This window comes from Cajanus cajan, chromosome 10, assembly GCF_000230855.2.
Source record: "Cajanus cajan strain Asha chromosome 10, NIPB_CcT2T_4, whole genome shotgun sequence".
Lineage (NCBI taxonomy): Eukaryota > Viridiplantae > Streptophyta > Magnoliopsida > Fabales > Fabaceae > Cajanus > Cajanus cajan.
The window spans coordinates 45054776-45077525 of record NC_138526.1 but is presented as its reverse complement, the minus strand read 5'-3'; the positions used below and the strand labels follow the sequence as shown (position 1 = coordinate 45077525).

The 22750-nt window shown below is 32.6% G+C and overlaps 1 protein-coding gene across 2 annotated transcripts; it reads left to right on the top strand.

Moving 5' to 3' along the window:
- The first annotated feature begins 340 nt into the window (after nt 1-340).
- On the top strand, nt 341-10352 carry UBP8 (ubiquitin-specific protease 8). 2 transcript variants are annotated; one of them, XM_020382821.3, is made up of 13 exons: nt 341-579; nt 910-1161; nt 2267-2408; nt 2918-2977; nt 3489-3581; nt 4547-4882; nt 5022-5162; nt 5271-5441; nt 6237-6500; nt 6626-6774; nt 7862-8398; nt 8614-8683; nt 9014-9182. In XM_020382821.3, exons 1-13 carry the CDS (start codon nt 494-496, stop codon nt 9029-9031), a joined length of 2319 nt encoding a protein of 772 aa, XP_020238410.2. In that variant the 5' UTR covers nt 341-493; the 3' UTR covers nt 9032-9182. The 2 variants fall into 2 exon arrangements, with proteins under 2 accessions (XP_020238410.2, XP_020238409.1); XM_020382820.3 differs by lacking the exon at nt 8614-8683 and adding an exon at nt 9647-10352 and having other exon boundaries at nt 343-579; nt 9014-9284.
- Nucleotides 10353-22750: the final 12398 nt, after the last annotated feature.

The following is a 22750-nucleotide window of genomic DNA, read 5'->3' as shown; positions in this document are numbered from 1 at the left end:
CCTAACTTAATCCATTCTATTTATAATGAATTTGTATTTGATTGTTTTAAAAAAAATTCACAAACCGTAATGAATCCAATTAAGTTTAATTAAATTATATATAAACAATAGTCCAAAACAGTCTTATCCAACCTATTTTTATATCAAATATTATAAAGAACACTACTTTAATTGTAAAAATATAGTAATAACATCATCAAGAAATTTTGATTTCACTCAATAGATTTATTGGTGTAATTAATGAGCATTAATATTTCGAACATTTTTTGGAAAAAATTAATGAACGGACGGACAGTAAATAAATTATAAATTTACGAAACGTAGGATATATTTATTTTCCCTCCCTGTAATGAATTGCATTCTCTTCACAGAAAAAGTTCCACTTGTTACTTGTTTCTCTGCAAATCCGTAGTTCTCTGCCTGCTCCATCTCTTTCTCTCGCTCTATAAATAATCTGCAAATTCTGGAAACCAATTCTGAATCTCTCTCTCCAATGGACTGTGCCTCTGAAGATTGCTCTGATAACTCTCGACGACCGGACTCACACAAGGACCAACGAGTCTATTTCGTTCCTCACAGGTCTCTCCCCTTTCAAGATTCCACTCATTCTCACTTCAATTCAATTTGCGCCTTCTTTTACTTTCCCTAAATCTGCAACTACATTTCCTCACTGTAAATCTCATTAATCCAAAGCAACGCCACTAGCAATGCTCGTTTAGGGTTGAACGTTGGACCAATCCACACGAGCCTGTATTCGATTTTCTTCGTGTTTTTCGTGTTTTTTAATGGCTTAATTAAACCGGATAGCGTGTTGATTTTTTTCTGCTTTGTTTTGATTTTTCTGTGATCCGAGCTCGTGTGCATTGGTTGGATGAAATTGAATGTGTGGATTGGTTTTGTGTGTTGCAGATGGTGGAAGGATGCTCAGGATTCAATGCCTGTGGATTCCGATATGAAGAAGGGAATTGCGTATGCATCTTTTCCGAGTTCTTCATATGCTGGTCCGATGAAGATAATCAATAACATCTTCAACTCAGATCTCGTGTTCAATCTCCGGAGAGAGGAGGATTCGCAGCACATTCGCGAAAATGCGGAAGTTGGTGTATCAGGCCGGGACTTTGCTTTGGTATCTGGGGATATGTGGTTGCAGGCACTCAAATGGTGAGTAAAGATGGATACGTAACTTGAAACATGTGATGTTTAAGTTAGAATGTACAACTGTTTTTACATCAACATGTGTGGATTGGATCCCATGACTTTCCGAAATTTAGATATATGGTGTGCTACTTTGTGCTTTGCTTATTTGTTGTACAACTTTGTGCGGTGTCTTCGTGTTTAGTAGTTTTAACGGTTTGTCTCACTCCATAGAGTCAAATAACCATGTTGCCTGCTGAATTAAAGAATTTTAAGTTTTGGACATAGTCATCGATTTTTCTATTTTTGTGATAAAAGAATTCTAATTTTTTTTATGCTTGTGTTTCTAGAATTTGTCCATTATTATTTGAGCAATTGGGTTTTTCACTTGAAGATATTCCAGATTTGAGGCAAGATAGTCAGAATTTCTCAGGGAGTGTTTACAAGATTTTGGGAAACTAGTTTGCAATTTGTAGAGTGTTGCCCACAACTTTTGGGCACATCTAGCACATTTTTCAGTCTAAGCATACTTTTGATATTAGTGATAGACTTCTTTTCGAAGGTGCAAGATCTCTTTTAAGGATGGATGTTATGGAGGAGAGGGCCAGTGGTGTTAATTAATATGTTTTGCTTTGATTTTTGAAATAATTTTGCTATTTGTTTTCTGTCTTAGCTGTTATATGTTAACCACTAGATATCAGTAGCTCACTCCACAAGTTTTGGATAAAATCTTCTTACTTGGCCATTAATATCTAATTATATGATAAACAAGCCCCCCTTGATGGTACCATTTGTTATATATACTACATGTAATCCTGGAACTTAAAAACAACTAGCATATTACTGATTCATAATTTGATTCATTGATTCATAATTTTAGGTCATATTACTCCGTTTATGTCTTTTTGTTTTATTAGCATATTTATACTTCCAGTATAGAATTTCAAGTAGTTAATAGCATGTTTCTTAATAAGCAGATCAGAGATTTTATAACTTGCAAGTATTAGTTCTTAACGTGGATTCGCAATTAAAATAGTTCATGTTTCTTTATACTGCTGATATAAGTTTTCTGACATCCAGAATATTTAGTTTGTTATATCTGCTGGATCACGTGCTTTGATATTTCATGTAGGCACAGTGATTCAAAAAATGTAATGAAGGATGACAAAGGATTTTCAGCAACTGACAGTGATATGGGAGATGTATATCCTTTACAACTCAGGCTTTCTGTTCAGAGGGAAACAAATTCATTTGGAGTAAGAATAAGCAAAAAGGTCTTTCTCTTTCTCTCTTGGCTTGTTTTTTTTCTCCCTTTCCAATTTCTTTAAGCATTGTTTATGTCTATGAGGTAGCTAATGGTAAGGCTTTGGATTGACTAGGTTCATTTAATTAGTCTATTTTGATTGTTATATTTTTTCATGGAATACTTAGAATATAGATACATAATTTATGTCTTCCATCATTTTTGTTCTATAGTCATTTGAAGAGAGATTTGAGATGGAAAATGTTTCACAACTGAACATTTGCTATCTGTATTATTTATGTCTTGGTTAGGTGCATCATGGTATTTGGATAGGTCTAAGACATGCAGTTTTTTTAAGACATTGTTAAAAATGATATTTACGTACATACATACATATGTATATTCATTTTTGGACAATTTGATCTTATATGAGTGCTTTTATTTTCAACATCATTAAGGAAATTGTGGTATTTATTGGTTCATTATCATCTCATTATTCAAATTCTAATCTGCTGCTCCCATTTATTCCCTTCTTGTTAGGACAATGCAGTTGAGCTCTTTAAAAGAGCCTGCAAAATGTTCAGTGTGGATTCAGAGATGGTAATAGAATATTCTTTTTTCAGCTCTAGTTATATGTGTGTGTGTGTGAAGGGATCCATGAGTAAGTTTTGTCTAACTCCACCTAATAACTTAATATACACATAAATTCCATTAATCCAACAGTTGGATTAAGAGTTGACGTTAAATAAATCAAGTTTAACTTCTTATCGAATTCTGTTTTTATTTGTCATAATTATTTATGAATTAAATATTAATATTTTAAAATAAATTATTAATAAATAAAATAATATTTTTGTTACAATACAAATTATTTATCATAAATCTAAAATATAATTTATATGTTAAAAAATATTTATATACTAATTTTAGACATAGTTTATATATAATAAATATGTCTGTGCATTGTAGTATAATACTAGTTTGTCAAATTTTGAATTCTAGAAAATGTTATTGAGTGGATCCCCTTCCTGTATTTTACACACTCACACACAGAGAGACAATTCTACTATTACTGCTAGATATTGACATTTTTTAACCTGTTACTGCACAGTTATGCATTTGGGACTATTCAGGTCAGATGACATTTTTTATGAATGACAAAAATCAGGTCCCAGTTGACTGTCAAAGGCAGTCTGATCAGGAGGTATGTGATATATGTTTTGATTAAAATTTGTTTGTTTATGCTTGTATGACCTTTAAATTTATATTCACAGTTGCAGATAATACTTTGATTACAAACTATTCCATTTTCCCAGCGTTAGGAATGAGCATCTGTTATGTGCCATAACTCTTTAGCGACTTAGTGTGCTTCAAAGGTTATGGTTTTTGCATATTATTAAGACTGTTAGATACTTTAATGGCTGTTTTAAAATTTATGGAAAAAAATGGCATAAGGTTTAGATGTTTAGCACACAAGTTCTTCAGTACATTATTTGTATTTATTAGTTATTACATGGCTTTTACAGCTTTGGCAAAACATTATTATGTTGATATGATTTGGGTCATTATCAAGTATTGCTATATTGACAGTTTGGCACATGATATCGGTATTGTTATATTAATTTTTTAATGTGGACAAATGTTTAGTGGTCTTATGAAGAAGCAACCTATTTTCTTACACACCAAAATTCTTTTCTGCAATATTTCTCACCAGTTTTTATGATTAATTTATAATTTTTTGTCCTCTAAATTTTCTTGCTGAGAGTTGACTCTTTACAATAGTTTGTTGATGCAAGAACCTTTGGGTTGAATGATTGGGGCAAAAAGCACAATTTCTTGGAACTTGGTAGCTTCCTGAGAATTTGGTTTTTACTAAGCCTAATGGCATTGTATGATTGATGTATAGCCGATCTCATCTAATGGGATTAGGTTATTATTGTTGTTATCGTCATTATTGGGGATAACCTAAACTTCTGTCAAAATCTTTATAAGTTATCGATTAACTTGTCTTGGTTGAGTGTCTCTCCATGTGTTTCACTTAAAAATAATGACGTTAACTTCTGAAATGTTGGCTATGACTTTAACTTCTAGTGTGGTAAGGATTTTCTTCTTGTTGTTGATTGGATTCCCTCATGTGCTATATTAATGTTAACTTTGAATAATATACAGATTCTTTTGGAGTTGCAAGTCTATGGGTTGTCAGACTCAATTAGATGTAAGGAAGGAAAAAAAGACGAGATGGCAAATTTTTCTGGCAGTGCTTCACTGAAGATGAATGGCACTTTTGACAGTGCAAATTCTGATTGTATACATGCCAATTCTTTGACATTCTCTTTAGGCCCCGGTGAAGCCGGTTCCTTGGGATTAACTGGGTTGCAAAACCTAGGAAACACTTGCTTCATGAACAGTTCTCTCCAGTGCTTAGCACATACGCCAAAGCTCGTTGATTATTTTTTGGAAGATTATATTAGAGAAATCAATCATGATAACCCATTGGGAATGAATGTATGTTATCATTCATTTTAAACATGCTCACAATTTAATAGCAGTATATCTCAAGAAATTTTATGGTTGGGACTTGGAAACATCAATGCCTGTAATGTCTAACACTTTTTTATTTTCTTGGTATTTGCTGTTTTGCCAGGGTGAGATAGCTTTGGCATTTGGAGATTTGCTTAGGAAGTTATGGGCGCCTGGAGCAAGTCCTGTGGCACCAAGAATATTCAAATCAAAACTTGCTAGATTTGCACCTCAGTTCAGTGGATTTAATCAGCATGATTCCCAAGTGAGTACATTTGGCCCTTTCATTATCTTTTTACTAATGATTTTGGCTTTACCAAGCTCATGTTTCATGTACCCTAACATTGTTAACTATATTTATGCATTTTAATAGGAACTTCTTGCTTTTTTGTTGGATGGTCTCCACGAAGATCTAAATCGTGTTAAATGTAAGCCTTATATTGAAGTCAAGGATGGAGATGATCGACCAGATGAAGAGGTTGCTGATGAATACTGGCATAATCATTTGGCTCGCAATGATTCTGTCATTGTTGATGTGTGCCAAGTATGTATTCATCTCATTGTATGCCATTGTTTTACTTACACACGTGTGATGTAAAGAATTCATAGTTTCTTGGTGGTTATTAAGTAATTATTTATAAAACCTGCCATGGCAAATTCATGATTTAATGAAACATTTATAAGTGTAGTAAAGCAATTAGTTAAAGAGCTCAAACTACTGTTTTAACCAATTGATTATAACTATAAGTAACAGATTCTCATGTCTGTTTGTCAGCCAAATTCACAAGTTCCAGGAAACTACATCTTGATTAGTGTCTATAATCTTGCAAAGAGAATTAATGAATTCAGACATAGCATTACTTTGACCCGAACATCTATAGTCATCTAATTTCAAAGTACTTTATTTGACCATGTATTGTGTTAAACATTATATTATATGATTGAATTGCTTTGGAAAAAATAAATTAGCTTCTTTGTGTGTGTGTGTGGGGAGGGGGGGGGGGGATGCTAGAGGTGGAAGACATGAACAATGACAATTGGACCTTCCATAATTGGTCAATAATATTAATAAATCAAGTCCTGTAACTCTTGACCATTTATTCAATCTAAAACAAATTATATAATTTCAGTAAAAAAAATTAAATAATTTATAATAGCAGTTAATGGTGAAGTGAGTTAGAATAATAAGAAAACCTGCCACTAAGATTGCTCTTTATTTTTCTTAATTCATTTGAAGGTGAAATTTGATGTCCTTTTCATATTCATGAAAACTAATTTAATATTTATTATTCCTTTGGTAACTCTTTGTCTTATGGATTACATTCATCATTTTTTGCAGGGTCAATATAAGTCAACATTAGTTTGTCCTGTTTGTAGGAAGGTCTCTGTGACATTTGATCCGTTCATGTACTTATCATTACCTCTACCATCAACAACAATGCGGACAATGACTATAACTGTTGTTAGTGGCAGTGGTGATGAGATGTCTCAATTATCGCCTTATACTATTTCTGTTCCGAAAAATGGAAGATTTGAAGATCTGACCCGCGCTCTTAGCACTGCATGCTCTTTGGGGGCTGATGAGACCTTATTAGTGGCTGAGGTTTATATTTCTTCATTATTTGTTTAAATTCATTTGAAGTCACTTCCCCTCCATTTTGTGTTTCTTTGTTGATACATTTTAATCCTTTTGAAAACCATATGTCTGAAGCTAGGACTCTGGTACAGGTATACAACAATTGCATCATTCGTTTTCTTGAAGATCCAACCGATTCATTATCCTTAATCAGAGATGCTGACAAACTAGTTGCTTACCGGTTTTTGAGATATAATGCCGATACCCCTTTGATTGTCTTTATAAATCAGCAGATGGAAGAGTAAGTCAATGTGTTTGTGATAATTAGATTGATTTTCTTTAATAAAGATCTTTTCATTATTATTTTTTCTTTTAACAGTGTGATGAACTAGTATAGTAACTATCAACATCTCTCTCATCAGCCTTTAAGACCAAAATAGTTTATCAGCATTACATGCACATTTTGTAAAATTTTGCCCAGCCCATCCTTTCAACTGGAAAAACTGAACAGAGTACAACTGCAGTGCAGAAAATTCCTTTAATACATTGGTTATCAACTTATGTTGACCAATGGTCAACAACAACAAATACAAAAAACCATGCATTTGGACATGAACCAGTTTCTTTCATTTGATTTAGATACACTTTTTTGGCTCAGTTGTTAGTGTCGTAGTTTTTCTTTACATTTTAAATTGATGCAAACTCTTTACCTGGTTTTGCTAATTCTTATCTGCAAAGGAATCTTACTATTGATGCAATTAAGTTGCCTGCACTTAAACATTGAAAACTTGTAGAGGGAAAATCCTAATTGCATCAAGCTTCTTATTTATTGGTCAAGGCTTATTTAGCTATTAAACATTGAAAAGAATATAACTTTGGATTTTGGATATATATTAGACATAATGTTTAACAAGATATTTAATTTCATATAGATGGTTACATGTGAATGAAGTAATTATATTCAAAAGCTTGTATTTTTAGGAACACTATATCATTTTGATTAATTTGAACCAGATTCATTTATTTGTCACTTTGGTTAAATCTCTAACCAATAATCCTCTCTATCATTTTATTTACTTGATCTCATTGTTCAAAATTGCTGAATTCTTATTGCAGTGACAATTCATTGGAATGCAATAGTAATCTATTTATATATTTTTCATGGATTACTTTGAAATCCACCTCCTTTCTTTCTATCTTTTCTTTCTTATATTAAGGTTCTAATTTAAGTCAGTAGAATATGCAATGTCCAAGCTATGAAGCCTTTTATAAGAGTAAAAGGATATGCAGTCATGTGTGGGCTGAACAATTTCATAGTGTTTTTTCCCTGTCTTATTATCACTATTGCATGCCGCTAGAATAGTGTTTGATATAATTTTTTTTTTCAGGCAGTATGTCTATGGGAAGCCAACTGTGACTTCGAAGGCCTTTGGAATTCCTTTTGTAGCTAGGCTTTGTAATGTTACAAATGGATCTGATCTCTGCAATTTGTATCTAAAGTGGTTCCATCCACTTCAAAATTCAATTGAAGAGACCTTAGAAAATTGTGTCGTGTCGAAGAAAACTGAAGAAGTTGCAGAAATGGATGAGGTCACAACTCCTAGTTTAGGTTCAAATGCAAATGAGTTAGACACTCCTTCAGATGGAGGAATGGAGTTTTACATTACAGATGAAAAGGGAACTATCAAGAATTCCAAGATATTAATGAATAAGCCTCTGGAAATAAGTGGAGACTTAAGGCTGCTGCATGTGCTTGTGTGCTGGTCAGAAAAACAGATTAAGAAGTATGACACACAACTCTCTAGTTCATTGCCTGAGGTTTTCAAGTCTAGCTTTTTGACAAAGAGACCTCAAGAATCAGTTTCTCTATACAAGTGCCTTGAAGCATTCTTACAAGAAGAACCTCTTGGACCAGAAGACATGTGGTTAGTTAACCATTTTTTATAGCTTTAAGAAAAAGTACCTTGATTGACATGCTTATTACTCTGTCCAATCTGGAAGATGTTTTAAAGTGGATATATTTAAGCCTTAGCAAATAATTTTAGTTTTGGACTCACATTAGAACAGCATTATTATTCAGTCCATTACTGCAATGAATCCAGTATTATGTCAACATTGCCTTAAATTATCTCTTTTGCAGGTTAGGGTTGGATACTTGGTGCCATTTAAATTCAAACCCTAAACAGTGTCTTATTAAAGACAGATCAGGGGTAGCTGCTTGTTTTGTAATGTTTTGGATTTCTATTTACACTTTTGTTTTCAATGCCAATCCTCTTTCTCCGTTTCTTCCCTTCAATTAGTATATGTTAGAGCAGCTATCAGTTTTCTAATTCAATCTTATAAATACTGCTGGCAAAATATTTTTGCTAAACTTTGTTTTCTATCAGAAAAATACTGCTGTGTCAATATGTCATACCAGCTATTATCTTTTGTTTTATGTTCTATACACAAAGGTCATACACTTTGATCAAACCCATTCTTTGAATTACTTATCTTCCAGTGTTGCTATTATCTAAGGCGCAGTTTTCTTATAATGTTAGGTACTGTCCTGGCTGTAAAAAACATCGTCAAGCTAGTAAAAAGTTAGATCTTTGGAGACTTCCTGAAATTTTGGTCATTCATCTTAAGAGGTTTCAATATAGTCGTTACATGAAAAACAAGCTGGAGACATATGTTGACTTCCCTGTAGATAATCTTGATTTGTCAGCTTATATTACCCACGGGAATGGTGTGTCCTACCATTACACACTTTATGCTGTCAGTAACCATTTTGGAAGCATGGGAGGTGGTCATTATACTGCATTTGTCCATGTAAGTGCTGTTCATTTATTTATTTTTGAATAATTCTTGTTTTCTTTGTTTTTAATCATATAATTGGGTACATTAGAAATGGTTTTGAAACATTTGAATTGGTTTGAGAACATTATAGAACATATTAGATCCCGTGAAACATTAAAAATGGTTTGAGAACTCAACAATTCTCATCATTGTTGCCATGGATTGACTTTTATCCGATGGCTTGGTTGGTGTAGATGGTGAAATGTTGATTGTATATGATATACATCAACAATATGATTATTATAACATTGTGGAAGTTTCTTATTATTTGTAAATTGTTTTCTTATAGCAATTATTAATGTTCATCCATTGTTTCTGTTCTGTATTTCATGTAGCGTGGTGGTGATCAGTGGTATGACTTTGATGATAGCCATGTTCATCCCATCAGCAGGGAGAAGATAAAATCTTCAGCTGCCTATGTTCTTTTCTACAGAAGAAATTTTGAAGTATTAACATAATGATAGAGTAGCATATAGCTCGAATAGCCTATTGAAGCTAGATACCATTTATTATCATTATTGTCACCGTAGTCTTACGAGTGTTCAAAGGGTAAACCTGGCTCAAAGGTAAGATTATTGCACTGTGACCTGGTGGGTCAGAGGATCTAGTTGCGGATATAGTCTCTGCTCATGGAATTAAGATTATGTACATCTGAGCCTCTTCTTCACACCCCACATTTGGGGTGCATGAGTATTGGACCGGCCCGTTTCTTTAGTCTTACAAGTATACTTAACAAGGTAGCATTCCTTTATCTTTTACTCTTTTAGAAGTTTTAGACTAACTGGCGTTTCGGTAGGCAAGAAATTGAAACTTTAAAACCTCAGGCAGTACTAAGGAAGACTATAACATAGTAACAATTTAAGAGGTGAGGGACATACCCGAGAGATGAAAGCATAGTGTTTACAGCTGTTTAACTTGTAAAGAGAGTATCTATTCTTAAGAGAGTTGGACCAAATCCTGTGAATTAATTTTACTTCCAAGTATATTTTTGGTTCCTATTTTATTCTTTTAATTAAGACTATTTATTCAGGTTTGCCAACATATTGATTTTCTATTTCCTATTATGGTGATCAGAATGTGGCGTGTCAGAAATTCACGTTTTAAGAGTTGTCTTGGAAATAAAATTGTTTAAACGGGTTTTGGTATTTTCTTGCAATAGTAAGAAGTTCTTGATATATCAGTACATTTGAATAGCACAAATATAAAGAATACTTTTCTCCCCGATGCAAAAACTTGTGCCTGAATAAAAGCTGTATACCTCATTTAAATTTTTCCCCTAGTAATGCGACTGTGGAACCTGATAAATAATACTCCAAAGATATTTACCAGTCTAGGACCTAAAGTGTTCTGGTCTTGGATCATAAAAGAATCTACAAGTCCAGGCGGAAAAAGAACATGGGAAAAAAAACAATGCAGTTAGTGGAAACTATGTAGGTGTATTTGATGGTCCAACAAAAATATGTTTGGCCAATATGTCGTGTTTTCATTGAGAATAGACTGAACAGGGAAAAAGCATTAGTGATGGAAGAAATGAACTGCATGGTGAACAAGGATAACAAACAGATGGAAGAAATGAACTACGCACTTTGCCAATTTTACATTAGCACTGGATTCGAGTAGTCCCGTAATGTCCGACACTTGTTAGTTCTCAGCAGGATGGACCATGTTTCCTTCGTTTCCAATTTAGTGTAAGATGTGCCAGACCCCTCTTTGATTGTTGTACCATAGTACTTGAGACAGCTTTAAGCGTAACCAGGACCACTGGCTTTTCAATTTCTGCTAATTGATCAACGTTATGCGGTTCTTATGCTTTGTTTGGGGGAGGGTGAGAAATAGAAGGGAATGGGGGAATAGGTGAGAATTGGTTTGATAAAAAAATAAGTAAACAATAAAGTAAAATTTGTAATTATTTGATAGAGTGAAATTATGTATAAAAAAATAGGGGAAATAAATATTTTAAAATTATATTTTATTTAGTTGATTTTTTATGTAAAAATAAATAAAATTATTATTTTACCCTCTCTTTTTAATTAAGTGTATAGTTTGAATTATAATTTCTTTAATATAATTTAGGAGCATAATTGGTTATGTTAGTTAACATGACTGATTATGCTATCTTATAGTACTTATATATTATCATATAATGCATTAGCATTTAAATATAATTGAATATGGTGACTTAAATAATGTATTAGCATTCAAATTCAAACTTAGTTGAATATGGTGGGTGGTTTGCATAATGCATTACCATCCTAACGAAGTTGAATATAATAAGTTGTATAATCCATTATCATCAAGACATAAGTTGAAAATAGTCAATGTCCAATAAACATAATCAAATATGTTTAGTTGAATTCATTACTATTGAAATATAGTTGAATATGGTAAGTGTTTAGTAATGTTCATGAGGCTAACTTGATAATTTTACATGATTTTCAAATTTTACAAAAATTACCTCAGAGTATATAAAAAAAATTGTAAGATTTACTTCTAATTTCTTATAATTTTCTTTAAATATCTCTCTCCCTGATTGCAATTTTTTTTAATCTACTCTAATCCACCGTCCTCCCTAACCGCCCCACCAAAAAATAAGGTTAGTTGTAAACACTTCCCTATGGCAGGAGCCTTATTTGCCACACAAATATTATTTTGGGACCACCGAGGTAAACTCAAACTGCCGAGACTGGTCTTTGCTGGTTTGAGTCATCCCGAAAAAGAAGAAGAAGAAGAAGGTAACGTGGAAAACAACCAGGGACACTAATATATTTGTAATGTGGGTGTTAGAGAGAACCACAAGAGGAGATAAACTGTTTAACATCTGATATATTGATTCTAAAACTGAACAGAGATACAAAGCAAGAGTTTCTATATATAATAGGAGGAGACAATTAAACTGACATAAGAATAACAGTTGTATTGCCACCTCATTCATATTGAGCTAACAGACTATATCTATTACAAGAGACTGCTGACTTGATATCCTTTTTATCCCCCTTCAAACTTAGTGTAGATTATTTATCTACAGTAAGTTTGTCTCTCAGTTGCAAGAAGATGACTGAACTTGGAGCCTTTGTTAACAGATCTGCAACTTGAAGTTTTGCTGGAATATGCCTGACCTGAATTTTTCCCTGAGCTACTCTTTCTCTAATAAACCACAAATCTAATTCAAAATGTTTAGTTTTAGTGTGTAAAACCGGATTTATAGAGAGAAGAACAGCCCCTTGATTATCACACCATATCAGTGGTTGATTTCTGCTGCTGATATGAAGTTCTAAAAGCAGATTTTGAATGTACTGGATTTCTGTAACTAGACTTGCCATACTTCGAAATTCAGCCTCTGTGCTGGACCGTGATACCACTCTCTGTTTCTTTGCCATCCAAGATACAATATTGGGTCCTAGATACACACAATTTCCTGATGTTGACCTCAAATCTTCTTGATCACTTGCCCAATCCGAATCACAATACGCATATATTTCAGTATCACTTGATTTCTGATAGTGTAATCCATGCTGCGGTGTACCTTTAAGATACCTAAGGAGTCTCTTTACTGCTTTCCAGTGGACTTCAAGAGGAGTATGCATGAACTGACATAACTTGTTGACTGTGTAGGCAATATCGGGTCTGGTAATGGTCAAATACTGCAAAGCGCCAACTATCGACCTATAGCAGCTCGGGTCCTAACATACTGCTGTACCATCATTCGTTAATTTTGAAGCAGGTGCCATTGGTGTTTTGACAGACTTGGCATTAGACATGTTGAGTTTGTCAAGAATATCCATAAGATATTTGGTTTGAGAGAGGTGAATGCCACCTGCACCATCTGAGTTAACTTCTATTCCTAAGAAGTGATGAAGTCTGCCAAGGTCTTTGAGAGGAAAGAATTGATGAAGATTCTGAATGAGACTTTGTATAGTTGTAGACGAGTTGCTGGTGATGATTATATCATCAACATAGATCAGAATGTATATTGATGTGGTTCTGGATGTGGAGATGAAAAGAGAGTTGTCAGATTTAGCTTGTTTAAACCCCAACTGTATCAGAGTTAAGGTTAGTTTCTGGAACCAAGCTCTCGGAGCCTGTTTCAAACCATAAATTGCTTTCCTTAGTTTACAAACAATGTTTGAATTCCCTTTATGAAACCCCTGTGGCTGAAGCATGTATATCTCCTCCTGTAGCTCTCCATTTAGGAAGACATTGTCCACATCTATTTGATGAATTGGCCAGCCTTGCGAAACAGCCAGAGCAAGGACTACTCTGATGCTGACAGGCCTGACAACCGGACTGAAGGTGTCTGTATAGTCTATCCCCTGCTGTTGATTAAACCCTCTAGCCACTAGACGAGCTTTATGTCTAAGAATGGAACCATCTTGTTTATACTTGTTCTTGAATATCCATTTACAAGTGATTGCTTTTCTTCCTGGTGGTAATGAGACTAAATCCCATGTATAATTCTTCATCAAGGCATTGTACTCATCTTGCATGGCTTGTTTCCAATGTTTCGTTTCAAGAGCTTGAACGACAGTTGTTGGTTCAGACGTGGCAAGAAAGACTTTAGGTTTAAAAACACCAGCCTTAGCTCTAGTAATCATAGGGTGTTGGTTTTCCAGAAGTTGAGTTGTTTCAGACGTGGCAATTTGTGTGGGAGCTGGTATTCCGATGGTGGCTGATGGAGGGTTTGAATTTGAAGGAGGTGTACTAGGACCTGCATTTGAATCGTTAATGTTGGAAGTAGGTTGGAAGTTCTCAAGGGATTCAACAGATGGAACATTGTTGAATGAAGATACTTGAGACGGCACAACCTGTATACTTGGTACTGCTGAAAATACTTGAGACTTTGATATTCCTGAACTGTTGTTAGTATTGACAGACAATGTACCAGGAAACATATCTTCATCAAATATCACATTTCTAGATATAATAACTTTGCCATTATTTGTAAGACATTTGTATCCTTTATGATGCATGCTATAACCGATAAAAATGCAAGGAGAGGATCTAAAATCCATTTTATGGCTGTTAAACGGTCTTAGGTGAGGATAGCAGATACAACCAAAAGGTTTTAATAAAAGATAGTTTGGCTGTTTCTTAAACAATACTTCATATGGAGATTTTTGTCCAAGAATAGGTGTAGATAGTCTATTTATAACATGAATTGCAGTACTAAAAGCATCAGCCCAGAAATTTTGCTGAAGACCAGATGAAGATAAGAGAGTTAAACCTATCTCCGTAATATGTCTGTGCTTTCTCTCAGCATACCCATTTTGTTGGTGAGTGTGAGGACAACTGATTCTATGTATGATGCCACTTTCATTAAAGAGTTTTGTTAGACAGGCAAATTCTTTTCCTCCATCAGATTGAAACCTTTTAATGTTGCTCCCAAATTGATTTTCAACCATGGTTTTAAAATGCTTGAAATGATGTGCAGTTTCAGATTTATTATGCATAAAATATATCCATGTATACCTTGAATAGGCATCAGTAAAATGAACATAATATCTAAATCCTTCTCGCGAGGCATAATGAGAGGGTCCCCAAACATCACTATAAACAAGTTGAAGTGGAGAATTATGCACGGTGGATGATTCAGGAAATGGTAGAACATGCGACTTACCAATGCAACAATCTTTACACAGAAAAGAATCTTTATTACTAACAGATATGGGAACATTACAAATTTTCATGACATCTTTTACTGTTTTCTTAGAAGCATGAGCTAGTCTATTGTGCCATACATCATAGAGATTCCTAGTCTTTTGTACACTGAGAACAGTAGGTACATGTGCAGCAGTATGCTTATAAGCATCAGGATGCAGAATTTGTACTTCATCAAATACATACAGGCCATTTTTAAGGTTCCCTTGTAGAAGAGTTTCTTTCGAATCCTGTGATTTAACAAGACAATGATTGGTGTGGAATTCAACATATACCTTATTATCTCTACAAAGTTTAGATACACTTAGTAGATTTTTGGTTATTTGAGGAACATGCAAGAGATCTTTTAAGGCAAATATTTTTGAAGACATAGGAGTATGAAAGTATGAAGTACCTGTATGGTTAATGCCTATTGCTTGACCGTTTCCCATGGTAATCTTGTCTTGACTTGTATAGTCGACCTTTGAACTAAGATTGTTCACATCTGGTGTTAGGTGATTAGTGGCTCCAGAATCTGGATACCATTGATCATCATATACTATATTTTGAGAACCCGCAAACATAGCTTGCATCTGTTGTTGATTTCCGGAGTTGTAGGCATTAGCATTGTTATTAAAACTGGGTTCAACATATTGCTGATCATACCTGTGCCAGCAATGAAAAGCTATATGGCCAATCTTGCCACACACTTGACACTGTTGCTTGTTGCTTTTACCAAAATTCTGATTGTATCTGCCACGTCCTCTACCTCTGTAAGAACTTCTGCCAGTGTTGCCATTGGTATTGAAACCTCGCCCTTGATTATTTGGTTGTTTTCTTGCATGAAAATTAACTTGAGCCAGATTGGCCTGAAGAGGAATATTGTCACTGCGTTTATGTTTTTCCAATCTTTCTTCTTGAGCCATCAGTAGAGCTTCAATTTGCTCAACAGGGTATTCTTCATTTCGTGTGAGAACAGAGGTTATGAAGGGATCATACTCTTCAGGCAGTCCATCAAAGATAGCATCAATGTGCTCAGCTGTATTTAGAGGTGACCCAATCGCTGCAAGAGTGTCTACGATCTTCTTGATTTCAAGAAGATATTGATTTACAGCCGTTGATTTCTTGATACTTCTCAACTGAATCTTGAGCTGCTTTACTCGGGCCTTGGTTTGAGAGGCAAAGTATGTCTCTAGATTGCTCCACATCTGATGACACCATTCATATCCAACCATCCTTACCTTGAATTGGGGTTCCATGCTTTCTAATAGCCAAGATTTCAGCAAGTTATCTTGTTGATCGAAGTCTTCATAGTCTGAATTAATGACGCCTTTCTCCTTATCCTCTGCTGTCTTATACTGGGGTGGAATATGAGTGGCATCAAGAATGTGTTTCTTTAATCGATACCCTCTTATGGTGGACTCGGCTTGTTGCCTCCATGTGAGAAAATTGTCCTCACTGAGTTTGCACGAAATGGGGGTTGAGAAAGCTTGTGGGGCAAAGTGTTTGTTTGTTGCGGAAGCCATGAAGTTCCCTGAAAAGAAAACTTCAGCTCATGATACCATGTTAGAGAGAACCACAAGAGGAGATAAACTGTTTAACATCTGATATATTGATTCTAAAACTGGACAGAGATACAAAACAAGAGTTTCTATATATAATAGGAGGAGACAATTAAACTGACATAAGAATAACAGTTGTATTGCCACCTCATTCATATTGAGCTAACAGACTATATCTATTACAAGAGACTGCTGACTTGATATCCTTTTTAGTGGGCTTCTTTACCGTTTATTTAGCAGAGGAAAAGGTCTTGGATGAAATCCTTAGAGCATTTATTTAGCTCAAAGTACTAGCAACTTTTCTTTATTTTTAATAAACTAAAACTTTGAAAATTTTCCATTACTAAAATGTTTTCAGTTGGACTCTACAATCAAAATGTTCAGGAAAATATGTCCCTTGGCAGGTGAACTTTAGGTGGATTTCCTAAAAAGAATTGAATACTTTGTAAGGTGTTTGATTCTACTTTGTAAAACAATAGAGCCACATCCAATCTAAAGTTTCCATAGATATCCTTTTTGTTTTTCAATTGATTTTGACATGAAAGATCGAATATACATGCTTCCATGATGTTAATTCGAACACGGTAAATTTCTGTTTTTTATTTTATTATTTTTTAAAATAAGAGTTTTTTCTTTTCCCATTTTCAGAAATCAGACTGGTCTGTCTCGTACTCAATATTTGTTACTATGATCGGTATAAAATTTCCATAAATTTTTTTCATAATCCTATATTTTTCTATATTGCTGAAATTACTAGCCTAGGTCACCACTATAATCCGACACTGTTTTTCTCCCACTATCACATCGCCAATTTTATTGCCACTGTCACCATCTTGTTTACATTATTTAATCTTTAATATCTTCTGAGTTTCGAAATGTTATACCAGCCTCTATAGTTTCTCCCATGTAGAAAGTTTTATATGAAAATTAATGGGATTGGTAAAGCAAAATATTATGCATATAAGCATTAAAAATTATATACAAGTTGATAAAGAAAAATAATCATGCATTTGATATATTTTAAAAAGAAAAGTAATATATGGGCGAATAAATAGTAATATAAAATAGGGTTGGCCATTGGCCTGAGTCGTGTTTGGTCCGGAAAGCGGGAAAGGAATCTCTGGTTGTTTGGGCCCCATGGTGATGGCAGTAAGTGAAATGACAGTGGAAATTGGTTTTGGTTCAGAAACATTCATTTAGTGTTTTGTGCGAGCCAAGATAAAGTCAAGTCACCCATCTATCTAGCTATCTTTCTTTCAGACAAGATCCATGCATTGCCACACACACATGCATCCAATTAACCCACCAACCTGTCTGATTTGACGTTTCAGATTCTCTACTTTTAACCTTATCCCACCTGACAATCTCTACTTCTTTCACAATTTCTTCCGTCCCCAGCCCCTGCCCATTACTATTTTCATTTCTTATTCATCCTCATATATAAATATAATATTCAACAAACAGCTACTAGTACTACTATTATATATTATTGTCTTATGCTCAAGAATTATTTCAAAACACCTCTATTTCAGATTTATTTTCATATTTTCTTCAACATTAAAACGAAACTGTACTAAATTTTATAATAATTATTTTAAAATCATATTTAAGATGATTTATAGATACATACACAACTGCACATTTGCACATAACATAATCAATTGATAGTTCATTTAATGCGACAATTAGGGGGTTAGTGTGCGTCCCTTGAATGTAGGATTGAATATGATGATTGAGAGACAGTGACGACCCCATTAGATTGAGGGCATCACAAAATAGTTGGATTTATTTTCCACATAGCATGCGCGTTTTGACCATATAGAGCCCACTCCACTCAGACCACTGTGTTAAACATGTATACGTCTTGTCAACATTACTCAACCAATGTGTATCTATAGCCACTTCATGGATTCGTGAGAAGAACAAACTCTATCTGCATGTGCCATCCAATATTATTCTGCACACCTACACCAATTATTAATTATATTATGTATGACCAATTTCAAAAGTTACCATAAATTTATTATGGGCATGCATTAGACAAGATCAATGAACAAATTATATATATTACTTGTTAAGAATCGTAATATTAATCCTAAATTATTATATTTTCTGAAAATTTTAAAATTGAGTGTCCAAGTAAAATTTGAAATTTTATGCTTTATTAAAAAATTCTTCATAGAAAAATTACGGGAATTTTTAATAAAATATTAGCATCTGTAGTTTATTTGAAAAGTTTTGTAAATATATGATGATTTTGTGTATTGAATTAGATCATATGTTTCATAATTTTGTTATAGGTCAAATTTAAGTTTATCAAAGTCTTATTTGACTTAGTTTTATTTGTAGTCTCGAAAAAAAATTGAAAATCCGTCTAAAATCTCTAGTAAAAAATATTGGTTTTTTTTCCCAACGATAAAGATATATGTATAACTTTAAACATCAAAAGTTGTGCATAAATGCACATAAAATTTGGTTTTTATCCTTTAAACCAATTGTACATGTTGTTCGAAGGACACAGTTCTTAATTTTATTTATTTATTAATTTATAGAAAAAAATTCTAATATTAAGTGTTGAGAGAGTTTGAAGGAAATATAGGATATGGGTATAGAAGGAAAACACTCAAAATCTCTCTAAATAATTTTTTCTTGAATTTTTTAAGCTTTAGCTCGGTTTACATGCAAAAATTTATATATAGATAGGTATTTATTAATTTATAAATGCATATGATATTTTTGGTCGCAGTGAAAATAAGTCAAATTAAATAAGGTTTTGTCTAAAAATTTATAGTATTACTTATTTCATAATTCTATGACTAAAATTAAATTTGACCCCTTAATTAGTGATTTCTTTTTAGGTTTGACCTTATTAATTTATTTTATACTAAACTTTTAAATTTATTAACTTTTATTTTAGATTTATGGAATTGAATTATTTTTGTCAATTGAATTTGTTTAAACTTATAGCATTAAAGTACTTTACTAACAAACAAATATAGTTTTTCAATTGGAAAACCTTGATTAATAATTTCTTTTTAAAATATTTGAATAATTTAGATTTTGACTTTTAAATTATTAGAAAAAATAAAAATTATTATTAAAATATTTTTTAAATTATTTATAAGTTTTTTTAAAATAAATATTTATAGATATCCATAAAAAAAATTCCCACATATCTATTTAATGGGTGCCCGCAAGTAGTGAAAGGCTAACACTTATATCTGCCACACCGGTGGCATCTCTAGATCTGACATTAAAAAATTGTGATTCTTTTACTTACATCCTTATATTCTCTTCACTTCTCTTTGATCTTTTTGCATTTTTTATAAGAATATTTTTTCAAAAATTAATTTTTGGAATTTATTTTTGAGAATTTTTAGGTGTTGTAGTATTTAGTTTTCAAAATGTATTAAATACATTTTGGAAGCATTAGAATTTAACATATTTTAAAAACGAAAATATTAAAATTTTAACACTTTCAGAAATTTACTTTTTGAAGGGAAAATTTCAACTTTATGCGAAGCATTAAAGGCCAACACACAATAGTAGGTAATTGTTGCAGCAAGTGAAGACAAGAGTTACATGAACCCGGTGTTATTTGAGTGGCTACAGCACTGTGACATCACATTTCAAAGTGTGTTCAAGTCTTGTGTGTGCAAACTAATTTTCTGAAGTCTTCACGTACCATTTTAAATGAGAAAATTAATTTTTAGAACGTTATTATTCATTCTAGAAGTTTCCAACAAATCTGTAAAACGTGGAAAAAAAAAATTTAAAAGGAAAAGGGAGCGGCGCCGACAATAATGGGAGGGGATGTGACGCCGGTAAAGAAAAGGAAAGGGAATTATGTGAGAGGGGTTTGCATCCTTTCATTTCATGTCACATTTTTCTTAGTGAAATTTTAATCATTTAGTTAATATTAAATAAGAGAATATTTAAATAACAATTATAAAATTTAAATATGATTTTAGTCTATAATAAATAAATTTTAATTTTAGTGTTTGTAAAAGTTTTTATTTTTTATTTTTATAATTTTTTAAGTATTATTTTTATTTTTATAAAATGAATGAATTTTTATTTTTCTAGTTGTTAACTTTAAGACATTATGAATAGGAATTTTTTACTAAAATAATATTTTTTTAAAAAAAATTTACCAAAAAAGTATCTGTACAACTTTATTTACCCAAATAGAACCTTTTACTGTTCATGTTCAAAATTCGATTCCCGGAAAACAGAATTCTGAACTTCAAATTTTATTTTTTTTTAGCTCAGAATTCGGTTCCCGGAACCGAATTCTGAGAAGTGTTTAAATTCTTTTTTCTTTTCTGTTTGTAGTTCGGGTTGTGGGTAAATATTGCAACCGGAACGGCCCGTTCTCCAAGCAGAAAGGGCCGTTCTGCTTGCACGAATAATCTGTTATTTTTTGAAATTGGAACGTCCAAGTAGAACGGTCCGTTTTGATGCATTCGTCATGTATGTATTTTTGCATCCGGAACGACCCGTTCTGAATGGAGAATGGACCGTTCTCCTTACAGAACGGGCGTTCTCCTTGCAGCACGGTCTGTGCTGCAAGGATAACGGCCCGTTCTCCATTCAGAACGGGCCGTTCCAATTCCAGTTTTACACCATTCTCAGGTCCAAAAACGCAAAAAAAAAATTAAAAAAAAAATTAATAGCTCAGAATTCGGTTCCACGGGAACCGAATTCTGAACATGAACAGTAAAAGGTTATATTTGGGTAAATAAAGTGGTACAGATGTTTTTTTGGTAATTTTTTTAAAAAAAAAATTTATTTTAGTAAAAAATTCTTCTGAATAGTATATTTATCGGAGAAAAAACACACAATTTAAAAAAAATATATATATAAGTTCTTTACTCTTTTAATGTAGACATAAATGTATATTGGAAAAATATTATAAACCTAAATATTTATGAATAGAAAAACAGAAATACTCAATAGTGAAATAGTACATGTACTTTTTTCCCCCCTTTATTGATGCACGATCGACCATGTTTTCTGTCCAATGCTCATTATATATTTCGTGCATTAGCTATTACCACTCATGAGTCATGACATATAAAAATAAACCAACTTCATAAATTGTTCCGTTTTCTAACGTAGACTGCGGTGAAAATAAAGTAGCCGTTAAGATTTTTCGATGAAGTTAATATTGTTTTTTTTTTTTTTCTGAAAACTTGGGAAATGCGATGAATTTTTAATAATGCGACTAGATGAGAAATTTTAAAAATTATAAGAATTTTAAATTTTTAGAATTTGAATTATTTTGATTTTATTTATTAAATATTTTGTTTGAATAACTTATTTTTTTTATTTTTAATTCAAATAGCACAATTAAATTTCAACTATGAATTAAATTGATTTTAAATATATATATATATATATATATTAAAATTTTAAGATTAAATTTTACAGAATTAAATATTAATCAATTTTAATTGTTTAATACTTTAAAAACTAATATTAGATAATATTTAATAAATTTAAATATTTAATAATTAAAAAAATTATTAATATTTTTTATATTGACTTTAAAAAAGAAGAGAGAAAAATAAAAAGAAAATTAAATTTTTACATTTTAAAAAAATTTAAAATTTTAAAAAAATTTAAAATTGACTTTTATCCAAAAACGTTTGAAATCTTTAAAAAAATTTAATTACTCGATTAAGAAAATAGACTTCTGCGAACGTGACAGAAGAAGACATGCATGCTACTCCTGCACAGTATGGTGTTCCTTTCAGAAGGCTGCACCGCATTAACTGAACAAGACGGTTCAGGAAGAACAACAAAAGAATCAATCAAGAGAGGGAGAGAAAATAATATATATTAACAATTACAGCTACATATATTTGATTTTATTTATTTTAGGAGGGTGGTTTTGGAATCGCTTTGTTCAGATAGCCCCACAGCGCAAAACTCCAAGGTATTAAGAACAACACCCTCCAAAAAAAGGGAAAAAAATAAAAAATAAAAAATAAAACTCATGAAACAGAAACATGATGGATAAAAGACTGTTCCTCTGGATGAAGCACCATATACCCAAAGATGGGTCAAATGGTAACCATCTCAAAGATGGAAAGCACTGTTCAAGTGGTCCTCCTCGAGGATGAGAGAGTGACACATGGTATGCTTCATCGCTTATCATCAAAAGAATAAAATGATCCTTTGATATATGTTGAGACGGAATCATCCAAAAGAGAAAGATATACATATATAGATCATTAC